The following is a 12,649-nucleotide window of genomic DNA, read 5'->3' as shown; positions in this document are numbered from 1 at the left end:
ATAACAGTTTAAATTATATATTAACAACACAAACTACAGTATACAGTGGATTGGGAGTTTAACTTTAATATCATCTAGCGGTGATTAGACGAACTGTTGAGAACGAAGATGTAAAGTCAAAGTCAAAGTACAAAGCCAGATTAACAAATATTTTGCATTGGCCTAGTCTTAACTAATAAAATTACATTTATTATGATATTTATTAAGCACCATATACAAATTGTTTGGTTGTGACACACAACCCCTTGCGATGTTTAATAAAGACTCCCAACAAATTCCTGGGCGCTGTAGCAGACCTTATTTATCAACATGGACTTAACACATTTGCTGAATTTTCCGATGTCCTGTTCAGCTTTCAAAGGGAGAGGGAGGTAATTCAAAAGTTTTCTGCATGAAGTGGAAGTTTTTCTGAAAGAAAGTGATTGAGTGACGCGGTACTATGAAAGATTGAAATTCTTGCTGAGAGGATAGCTATGGATACTTGGCGAGCTATATGATAATTGTTTTTTCTTAATAAATGATAATGTTTCTAAAATGTAAATGGAAGGGAAAGTTAGAACTTTATGTGATCTGAAGACTTGCAGGATTGGCGACGGTGAAGGGGCCAGTTCGGAGAGCCTTTATTTGAAGCTTGAAAATGAACTGAGTCCTTTGGCTTTCACACCCCCAGACAGGTACCCTCATATGTCAGATAAGGATAAACATGTCCATATAGTAGGATGTCAAGAGAACCCCAGACGAAACAGTATATTTAAGAGTGCGGAGTATGAAAATCCCTACAGATGTGTTGTTTGAAACGTGATCGATATGCTTGTGAAATTCGAGGTTCTCGTCAAGAATTAAACCAAGGAACTTTACATCTGGGGAGGGGCAAATAGTGGTATCATCAAGAAGAACCTGTGTATGTCAGTGCAGTACCCACTGCACTGACATACAATGCAATGCTGAGAAATGCTAAATTGATGGAGTGTGGTTTTGTTGGAATTCAAGATTAATTGATTATCATCACACTACTGAAGCAGAGGCTGTTGGATTCAAGAAATAAGGTCTGTTCTAAAGGCCTGCATACTGGGATTTGAAATGGCGTTGAAAGTGTCGGCTAACAGGCGTGGGTTTGCTAGAAGCTGGATGGAACATCATTTATGAGGATGAGGAAGAGAATCGGACCCAAAACGGAATGTAACTGCTATTTGGCCGAAAAATATACATCTCAACATAAAAAAAAGTATATTTAAGTGGATAACAACCTCTACAAAGATAAGATTGTGTTTTCCTTCGGGAATACTTTTTGATGGCATATAAGATAACTCAGGCTGTTTAAAAAAATACATCAATAATATTCACCATAATTTATATTTATAATTATAATTATATTTATAATTTATTCATAATTTGTATTTAGCCTACGCACAGGCTTCCAGCCCATGTAGGCTTATTTCCTAAATTACTTTTTTTAACATAGCTTTCTCTGAAACCTTCCGTCCTTTGTTATTATTATTATTATTAAGTTTACATGTATTTTTATAATTATTTATTTTATCCATGCAATAGCAAGTAAGGTGTCTGTTTCACTGGAATTTTATGTTTATATTTTATTCTGTTGAATATTTTTGGAAATAAAGTATATTTTGATTTTGATTTTTGATTTGATAAACTTCAATTTACAACAGGAGTTTACATGGTAGTTACATTGAAAGTCGATCCAGTACAGGATTATAAATAATAAAATCTTTTTCTTTTGTGTAACCTTAAAATCTTAGTACCGGTACCTTGTTAAAGTTTGCAAATTATCACTAAGAAGTGGTCATAAAACAGTGATGTTAATGCATGACCCATTTTTTATAGAGGTAATTGATTATAGAAATTGATTTAACCACTGGAGTCAAATATACTATTTCTACCATGATATGTTATATTTCTTTTACTAAACTGTTAAGTTGTTTAAGATAAATTTTCATTTATGCTATGATAACTTGTATAATTTTACACCAAAATTACTTCTAAACAGCTACATTGTGCTCAATTCACACAACAAGAAAAATCATTACCTAACTTGCATTTCGAGAAAGCCCGGGAAAAAATTTATACAAAAGTCAATAACTGAATAACTCCCAACAATATAACTAACAATAAAATAACTCGCATCAATAACCATAACTCAATAAGTCGTGATACAACGTGAAATAGTGCAGCTACATGGTAATTGAACCAAGCTAGCTTTTTTAGTAAACTAGAATTGAAGAAGAAGAATGTACATTCCTCCTACCAGTCCAGTCAGTCACATTTTCTAACCTCAAAAATTATTTGTTATTATTTCATTTGTTTGTTTGTATCAAATCTCACTGATGGGACTTCGACTTGGGTTGGGACTTGAAGAACACGCAAACGTCGCAAACGCAAACTCAGATGCATGGTGTAATATGTAATCGAAAGATTTAATAGTTAACATTTAATAGTTTTACTCATTGAACCTTTGATTAATCGATTAATCCTAGACACATCACGTAGCATTGACATACAAGTGAGTAAAGTAGTTGTAGAACAAAACAATATTTTATTTAATGTCCCATTAATTTAGGTTATATCATGGTTAGAGGTTAGACCATGCCGACAAATAATGTGTAACATGAATAATGGTATATAGCCTAAGGTAAATAGGAATTCTTAACTGGGCTACGCTAAGGGTACAGTTTCTTAACTGGGCTATGCTAATATCGATTAAACTATGATTCGATTAGTACACCTTCATGCGATTTTTTCACAATCAGCAAGTTTGGTTGGTTAGGTAAGGTTATGATAGTTTAATTTTATAATAGATATATTTAAAAATATCGATTATTAATCAATATTTTCAATTCGATAATTTCAATCGATATTAACATAGCCCAGTTAAGAAACTGTAGGTACCCATTGAAACTATCAAATTAAAAATACTGGATAATAATCAATATTTTAAAATCTGCCTATTATAAAATTATACTATCATAACCTAACCTAACCAACCAGACTTGCTGATGGTGAAAAAATTTCATGAAGGTTTACTAATTGAATCGATAGGCCTAGTTTCAATCGATATTAGCATAGCCCAGTTAAGAAACTGTACCCCTACACGAATATTGATTGAAACTATTGAATTGAAAATATTGATTAATAATCAATATTTTTAAATATATCTATTATAAAATAAAACTATGAAACATTTTAATAAAACCGAAAGATTATGTGTGTTCTAACACCTTTCTATTAAGCAGACTCCATGTCTAACATGTGGATCGAGTAAGATAGCTCAACTCATGTCAATAGGTGGAAATGCTTTCTTAACTATCTTTCATTGGGTTAATTACTCGAGCCTCATCTTAATTTAGCTACAATGGGCATAAGTGATATTACCTTGAAGAGTGAGGCTAGTCTTTTATCACGCTTAAATATTATTATCTGCTCAAGTAAGGAACAGCTGCAACAAATGTAAGGATTCTTAGTAGAAACATAAAGTTCTTTAAAGTGTTTTACCTTATCTAAATGCACCATTATTGCTGTAACAATACCTCACTATCACAAATATGTTAAGTTTATCTGCATCCTAAAAGAGTAACACACTGTATTAAAAACTCGAGACATATAACTTCCACATCTTATTCTTGTTGTGTAAAAACATCATACTGAAACTTATGATCTGTTTTTAAATGATTTGAAAGTTTGTTACATGGCTAACAACTACAGGCTTGTGAAAAACATTCAGTATTTACACACTGTAGGCTATATTCTTGATTTTGTATGATCTGTGTACCATAAGTTTCCATACTGTCCCGTGGCTAGGTTACTATGCATATACCTTATTATTAATTTAAATATCTAGCTAATACACATTACAGCCTACCCCAACTTTCAAAAACTTAAATTTATAACATTGTTCCATTTTTTTAATTTCATATTTTTTATCTGATAGGAAATGGAAGTAACATCTCCTACAGAGTCTTCTGGGCCATTCTTGCAGTCCGATGACAAGAAGCCCGAAGTTGTACAGATGAAAAAACAGCTTGGTCTGTTGGAGGGGGTGGCCATCATTTTGGGCATCATTTTTGGTTCAGGTAAGTTCATTCAATAATTCTCAAACATAACATTCAAATAAAAATATATAAGTTAAAACTCTTAAAACTTCTTAGTTAACTGGGGTACTTTGGAGAAAGGGAGTTCAGTTAGCTTATCTAAAAAAAGTTAGAGTCTAGGGGAAATATACTTTAACAAGTCACAAAACATAATACTAGTATTTTGTCCTAATACGGTAGAACCTCGCTAATTTGAGTTTCAGAGGTCACAAAATATATTTTGAACCATGGGAAGTTTGAAACATAGAGAGTTTGATTTATAGAGGTTAGATAGAATGGATACAATTTTAATCATGGAGGTCCCAGTTTTAAGTGTAGAAAGTTTGAGAGAACAGAGACTGGTATTTATTCCGTATAGGTGCCTCCAAACGAATTTTTAATCTTGATATCTTACTTTATAGTTTTTTACCTCCTCAATCCAAATATACCATTATTTTTCACCGCTGATGAATATTTCTCAAGATATCGCCGTAAAAACTTTAGAATAAACAAGATAGGATGGATAACATTTCAAGTGATTCTGTAGTCAAATAACTTGTTGTAATGTTCTCTATAATAGGAATTTCGTCACATTATGGAGATATAGATGGACTGGTGGACTAATTTCATGTAGTTCTTATTTAGGCATGTCAGGGTGGTAGGTCGTGCTGTATGTGAATTGGTGACTGCATTAAGTGTTTTGATGTTAGGTTAGATTAAGAAGGTAAAGTTTAGGTTATAATGTATCAAATTGTTAGTTTATGTTGCCTGCAGACTGTTTTTGTAAAATTAAAATCCAGAAAAAACACTTCAAATTACTATTTCAAAAATGCAAGCATTTTTGAAAAAGTAATTTGAAGTGTTTTTCTCAGGATTTTAATTTTACAAAAACAGTCTGCAGGCGACATAAACTAACAACTCGATACATTATAACCTAAACTTTAACTTACCTAATCTAACCTACCTTCAAAGGATATATAAAATTACCTGAGTACTGCCAGAATGATCCTGTTGGTCCTTACGGATTACGCGTTTCGAGGAGCTTAAGTCCTCATCATCAGATCTTGTACAAGAAACACATCTATCACTTCGAAAAGGTCGTCAAAAGTTTAAATATACAACACGGACACATAATAAATAAACACATTTTACAATTACGGGTAGGCCTACCGACAAAAACTTGCTACAAAAACTACAAAAACTACTCAGCAGTGCTGATAAAAATGGAGTAAATAATACAGCCGACAGAACTGGTATCTACAAGTTATCATGCGACGATTGTAACAAAATTTACATTGGGCAAACAGGCAGGACATTTCAAACTAGATTTAAAGAACATTTGCCTAAAGCAAGCAATCATCTCAAATCCAATTTTGCAGCTCATCTTGTAAATGAAAACCATAACTACAGTGATTTCAACACGAATTTAACCCCTCTACATTTTTGCAATAAAGGCAATGTTATGGACGCTTTAGAAGAGTTCGAAATTTATAAAACTACCAAAACCCAACCTAACACATTATTAAACGACAAAATCAGTTTCCAGTCCAACGCTCTGTATGATACTTTAATATCAAACCAAGAACAGCTGATGAACAAAGAGCCGAGAAGTACAAAGTCCACCGCTCGCCCACCTTCCGTATCGCAGTCATGACTTTAACCTACAACTGTGCGGTCGGACATTGCAAGTTTTTGTCGGTAGGCCTACCCGTAATTGTAAAATGTGTTTATTTATTATGTGTCCGTGTTGTATATTTAAACTTTTGACGACCTTTTCGAAGTGATAGATGTGTTTCTTGTACAAGATCTGATGATGAGGACTTAAGCTCCTCGAAACGCGTAATCCGTAAGGACCAACAGGATCATTCTGGCAGTACTCAGGTAATTTTATACCTTTTATAGTTTGTTCTGTGATCCAGAGACAAAAACAACTCAAAATATGAAATACCTTCAAAGGACTTAATGCAGTCACCAATTCACATAAAGCACGACCTATCACCCTGACATGCCTTTTCTGACATCAAAAGGAGTTTGCTTACACATTCTAGAGGTTTGGTTATGTTAGAATAGCACCATTATTATTATGTAATTTCGAAACGGCGAAATATAAATCAATAAATCATTAATAAGGATAAAATACTGGTAACAATAATAGGTACATTATTAACTTATTGGTCTTAGAAAGTGAAAAGTGTAACTTAATCAGGTGATTTTCATATTGCAGAATCAGAGTTAGCTAATTAAAGTTGTCACTTCCATTTGCTTGACAATGATTGAAAACAATCAGCTGTTTTTTTTACTTAACCCATAGTTCATTCCACTTGTAAATGTCATCCATCCTACCTTTTTTATTGTAATGTTGTATATTATTACGGCGATATCTTGAGAAATATTCATCAGCTGTGAAAAATAATGGTATATTTGGATTCAGGAGGTAAAAAACTATAAAGTAAGATATCAAAATTAAAAATTCGTTTGGAGGCACCTATACGGAATAATTACCCAGAGACTAATGAACGCATCATGGGGACATCAATAAGAGCGTCAGATCATGTTTCAACAGGCATATTTTTTGTCCTGAATTTGAATTACAGAGGCTTACGGTCAGGGCCGCGTTAAGGGCCAGTGGCGCCCTGGGCAAACCCAAAAGCAGCGCCCCCCCCTTATATATATATGTATATATAACTATAAAGGTTTTGACCACAGCAGTGTAGGGAGGGGTAGAGAGAAGGGGGGTTGACTCATCAGTTCGCCGAAATTCACTGCAGGTGGGTTGTGGGTTGGGGTGAGTGCAATGAACTTGACAGTAGTTGCTATGCGTATGACTCTTGCCCTGCGCCAATAGCTTAATGCACTACGCAGTGATTTGATTACTGTTCAGTACAGTACAGTGTGCAGATCATTGCATTACACACGTATTGAACGAGATTCTACTAAGGAGTATGTTTTTCCATGGTTCTACTATAGGCCTATTCATATTTATATTTATACATTAGCGTGTTTTTTTTACCAGTTTTTTTTTTTCGGGAGGGAGTTTTCAATTCCGTATCACTGGAAATACTGGTTAATACATTTCACGTTCTTTAAAACTGCTTCTTGAGTTTGTTTTCTTTGAGCCAACCGCTTGCGGCTCTCGGCTCCACTAGTTTTTTAATGCATTTTTCACTGTTTATAGGCCTACTTACTTGTATCAACACTTCTCTATTTATTTATTACTGGTTCACTAACTGCAGTGTGAGTGTCAACACTGACTAGTCACTGTCACAGTTGGAGTTTAGGTTGTGTTGTGACTGATTTGACGACTGTGCAGCAGGCACAACACGAACACAACATACTGAATACTAAGGGAGGAGTACTCAGTACCTACTGTACTGTTCTGGCGCCGCGCGGTAGTTGGTAGTTGTGACTTGTGGGGATGGGGGTGAGACTGGGATGGGGAGGAGGGGCACGTGAACGGTAGGCCTGTAGACTACAGCTGGCCTACATGCTATTCCCGTAATTTGCTGACGTCACCCAAATTGCAAACAAAAACCAGCTGATGTATTGCCATATAAGTACCTATATATTTGTTTTGATTTGATTGTTATTGTTTTTATAATTTTTCTCAATAGTAAAAGGGTGTTTGTAAACTGAGTGACATCAGCATGTATTTTCCTTCCACCATGCAGGCCTCCCTGCCTCTGATAGTATAGTGAGTGCGCCCGGTTCACTCTGCTGCCTGCCTACACGAGGTATAATCTGAAGGTCGAGTATTTTCAATTTTGTTGTATTTATTTACTTTTGCAATAAGGGAAAATCACTTAACTACAAGTTGAAATCACCTATTTTATTTTTGAAATCGCGGCTGATAAAACCCTATTTTTCCTAGTGCGGGCTGTGGTTCAGGGCGCCCCTGGGTATATGCCTAGTCTGCCCGTTTATAAAAGTGGGCCTGCTTACGGTAACACAGTTTAAATTGTAGAGGTTTACTTTGGAGGTAACAGTTTGAATTACAGCAACAAAATTTGAATTGTAGAGGCTCGAGTATGTGCAAATTCAAATTGTAGAGGCTGTGTTAAGCGTAAAAATCACTTTGAATTATTGGTATACTATTTTTCGAATTTTAGAGCTTTTCTTAGGGGAACAGACAAACATTTCTAATTGAGTCGAGGTTCGAATTGGCGAGGATCTTTTTCAGAGTAGTAAAGGATAAGAATGCCTATTAGGAATAAAAAATGGGAGTGAAAAATCTATCCCTTTCTCCAAAAAAATTCTAATCAGTCACTTGGCTTACTTTTAATATTTTACTTCTAAGGATAGGAAGGCCTAATAGGTATTTCAAGTTGCACCTTTTCCTATAATAGAACTGGATGTTCTATCTCCTTGTTCATGTTGTCTCCAGTTTCTTTATCAGAATGTGTGTAGTTTAATCAAGCCAGCGACAGATTGAACTGATCTAAATCACCGATTTCTGTTGAAAATTCATACTTTTTTACAAAGTAAACTGATAGGACTTTTTTATCTCAGTAGGTAACAAATAACAAGGTAGAAAATAGAGTTTTGGACACTATCACAGTGATCTGTGACTGGCTCATTCAACTTCGTTCATTTTTATACAAAATTGGTAACATCTGGTCCTTATTAATATAAGAGGGCGGGTTTTTAAGTAAGGGCCAGTATTGCGTATGAATCTGGAGTTTGCTTGTGGGCCTCAACGAAACCGCTTACTGGCATAGTTTGCGAACAGAATGACTTAAATTGCAGCTCCGTAGCTATCATGTATGCTTTGCTGTGTGTTTAAAAAAAAATTTTTAAACCAACGAATCTTCGGGATAAGTACTTAAGTATCCAGAAGTCAATGGTCAATATCCCCAGTGCAGTTTAGGTTTAGATTAGGCTTTAGTATTAGGCTACGGTTACTATGGTTGCAAATTCTGGCAAAATTTTGTTCTGACGATTATGTCCTAAACGCTCTTCAGAACAAGGTGGTTATGCTGTGTTCATTTCCTGATCTCCTGATTGTCAATAGCTTATGTGGGAAAGCCGCCCAGCAAAATGGATGATAGTTTAAGTTTACATTCTTGAGAGTCCGTTATCAAACTTGTTGTTGTTGAATAGGTGGAAAACAAAGCATTTTAACCAGATATTTGTTAGTTAAGACAAGAAAGAAGAGTTTGAAATGTTATTTAAAGTTTTGTTAAACCAACCGTAAAGGTTTTTTGAATATTTAAGTTAAGCTGCAACCTTCTCCTTTTTCCGATCAATACCTCTGTAGTTAATTTTTGTCTCTAATATCTTACAAACACCTGTTCTCTTACACAAGACTGATTAATTTACTTTTAACCATGGTGAGATAAGCTAAAAACTCAACATTCAACGCACTAAGTCGCAGGCTGCATACAAAAATCAAACTTGTTTGAACGCATAAATGGTTCGGACGACGTTGTGTCAGTTCTAAAGTCGAAGTTGCTGCCACTATAAACAAAACACTCATTGGATAACAGGTGTTTGTTTGTTTGGACAACTTCATGCCGAACTAAATCATTAGAATTAGTCAGAACACAATTTTGTCAGAATTCGCTTCCATACAAGTAGGTAGGCCTAACCATAGACTTAGAGTTAATGATCCGACTTTCAGTGACAGTGTATTTATGGTTTTTTGACTAATTTCCTGGTGTTATTATTCCCGGTTTAACATACCCGTATGTTAACATACTCGTATATAACCCATAGCTGGAATTATAATGTAAAAACTCACTATTGGCCGATTCTAGATGTAAGTGATGTTAATTAGGCCTATAACATAAAACACATTTTATTTGAAACTTATAGATTTTTCACCTTCATTCCCGATAAAATATACTTTAAAGGCTTTCATATGTAGAGGATTCCGAGTTACTCGTAATTTTAACTAGTGGATGCAAACCTATTAAATTCCATTACAAGATTGAAAGAGGTTGATATTCAGCTGTGTGAAACTCCTGTCTTGGTCCAGTTCAAATCCTAAAGATAACCAATAAAAATTTGCTATGTGATAATCCTGTGACTTGTGTCAGACAATATCTTCAGCTGTAGATCCAGAAGTTAAGGAAGAAGTTGTCTTCGATGAGGAAAATAAATAGATTTTGTATTGCAAATAATAATAGCATAACAATTCTATTATATTTAAATTGTAAATGTGCAGGTATCTTCATTTCACCCAAGGGAGTTATTCAGGAAGTTGAGTCTGTCGGACTGTCCCTGGTTGTCTGGGCGATGTGTGGCTTGTTGTCCATGGTCGGAGCGTTATGTTACGCTGAGCTCGGCACTTCCATACCCAAGTCTGGCGGAGACTACGCTTACATCTATGAAGCCTTCGGGCCTCTGCCTGCCTTTCTGTACCTGTGGGACGCCATGCTCATCTTTGTGTGAGTTGAAGTTACAATTTGGATTCCGATTGAAAATTATTTTTCAAATCTCTGATGTTTGGTCAAAAATAATAAATAGTGAAATGTTGAGAAAAATAAAATCTTTGAAAAAAACTCATAAAACTATTAAAAAACTACAAAGAAAATTTCTAATCCCACATTTTACTATATATTTATATAAAAATCATTCTGGTGATTGAAAAAATATTTTGAGATGTTAAATAACTCTTAAGCTGCTGTTTGAAATTAACGAAATTAACATTGCTCTTATGGTGGGCAAATCCAAGATGGCTGTTAGATCCATGGACTCCCTTGGAGAACAATTCAAAACCAAGAAAATATCTAATCCCACTGTATACTACTCATTCAAATTATAAACACTTTGGTGAAAAAATATTGTTAAAAAATATTTTTGGATGATTAATAACTCTTCAACAGCATTTTGAAATTATCCATGGTGGCCGCTAGCCTCTAAGGACTCTTGATGTAGTTTTTTCAAAATAATTTTGAAGCAGAATACCATTAACTTATATGTTAAAAGCCTATCGTGTCATTCAATGATTTATAACTGATGATTCGGTTTCCAGTCCAACCACTAATGCCATTATGGGTCTAACCTTTGCAAAGTATGTGATCCAGCCGTTCTTCCCGGAGTGTGATCTACCAGACCTATCTGTCAGATGCATAGCAGCTGTTGTTATTTGTAAGTAAATGTTTAAACTGATTGATTAAAAGGATTTTGGTTGGTTTAGACTTATTTAAATAAAATGAATAAGAGGCCTATAGAATGGTAGGCCTAGTTACAAATGTCCATTTAATTGTATATTCGTGGTTGTCTATAATTTATTTTGAAGGTGATTTATATTTTAAAGTTCGTAGTTGGGGGAAATATTTTACATTTAGTCTAACATACTTTGCAATGCCTTGGATTGATTCAAACAGAGCAAAGGAATTTGTATATTTCTAGTTCTATTTTGGACCCAAAAGTACATAAAGCTTGCAGATTTTTACCATTAATCAAACACAAGACTAGGCCTACCTCTGCGATCTTCATCGTAAACTTTGCTACGGCAGTTTAAAAAATGTTACTGCCCCACTCAGCATTATTTCCATGCTGCACATCACAAATCTGGCAATAAATTTCATTTTCAAGAGTTGTTAGCCTCCGGATTAGGTTTAAATATTTGTAATGGTTTAAATACCTGCATTCAGTAATCTAAAATGTTGCTTGTGGCAACTATAGTTTCGATTCACAGGGAATCATCTTCAGGCCGTACAAGGCGTCGTTATTCACCTCCGTATATGAAGGTCGTAATTTAATAAATAAGTACATAGAACACAAACACACACAAAAACGCACATTGAAAGACGAACATTTAACATTAAAAATACCGAGTACTCGGAGACACGAGACAGGTGACGCGACCGGGTGGAAGTAAACCAGTTCGAGCTACAACTTCCACCCGGTCGCGTCACCTGTCTCGTGTCTCCGAGTACTCGGTATTTTTAATGTTAAATGTTTGTCTTTCAATGTGCGTTTTTGTGTGTGTTCGTGTTCTATGTACTTATTTAAATGACGACCTTCATATACGGAGGTGAATAACAACGCCTTGTACGGCCTGAAGATGGATGCAACATTTTGGATTACTGAATGTAGGTATTTAAACCATTATAAATAAATTTCAATTACATGTTTCAAACAAAAACCATATCCCCTCCCAAACTTGACAACTAGGCAGGACTTTTAATTGGGGTGCATATTTTAACATTTTCAATCAATCAATCAATCAAAATAACTTTATTCATATTGCACATTTTGTACAGAATGGAGTCAGTTATAAAAACACAATATTAAACTTAAGACTACTTACAGAGAATATTGTTACTATCAAAAAAATCTAATTTCAGGAAGTTGGAAAAAATCTTCTAATTTATACAAGGGTCTGTTGGTGAGAAATAATTTCAAACATTTTTTAATTGAATTAAAATAGTTATATTTTTTAAATTGTCAGGCAAGCTATTGAAATATTTAACACCACTATAAGATGGGATTTTTTCGTAAACCGATAAATTGTGTCTGTTGAATGCCAATTCATTACCTTTTCTGGTTGAATACATATGAAAAGAGTTCAATTTTGGCAATCTTTCATGGTTTGATTTAATATAAAGGACTATTTG

At 34.5% G+C, this 12,649-nt stretch overlaps 1 protein-coding gene across 2 annotated transcripts in view; it reads left to right on the top strand.

The window, feature by feature from the left end:
* The first annotated feature begins 2,395 nt into the window (after positions 1-2,395).
* Positions 2,396-12,649, top strand: part of LOC128998234 (Y+L amino acid transporter 2-like) — a 32,345-nt gene continuing 22,091 nt past the window's right edge. The window contains exons 1-4 of one of the 2 annotated variants that reach the window (XM_054424275.1): positions 2,396-2,521; positions 3,947-4,088; positions 10,249-10,471; positions 11,059-11,174. In XM_054424275.1, coding sequence (XP_054280250.1) covers positions 3,950-4,088; positions 10,249-10,471; positions 11,059-11,174 — 478 coding nt within the window. In that variant the 5' untranslated portion in view covers positions 2,396-2,521; positions 3,947-3,949. Of the gene's footprint in view, positions 2,522-3,418; positions 3,466-3,946; positions 4,089-10,248; positions 10,472-11,058; positions 11,175-12,649 lie in introns of those variants that run through there. The other variant, XM_054424276.1, reaches the window with a different exon arrangement.

This window comes from Macrosteles quadrilineatus, unplaced genomic scaffold, assembly GCF_028750875.1.
Source record: "Macrosteles quadrilineatus isolate MER2022 unplaced genomic scaffold, UCM_ALF_1.0 Scaffold_7__1_contigs__length_78375512, whole genome shotgun sequence".
Lineage (NCBI taxonomy): Eukaryota > Metazoa > Arthropoda > Insecta > Hemiptera > Cicadellidae > Macrosteles > Macrosteles quadrilineatus.
Note: the sequence above shows the minus strand (reverse complement) of the source record. Positions and strands in the feature narration are given on the sequence as shown.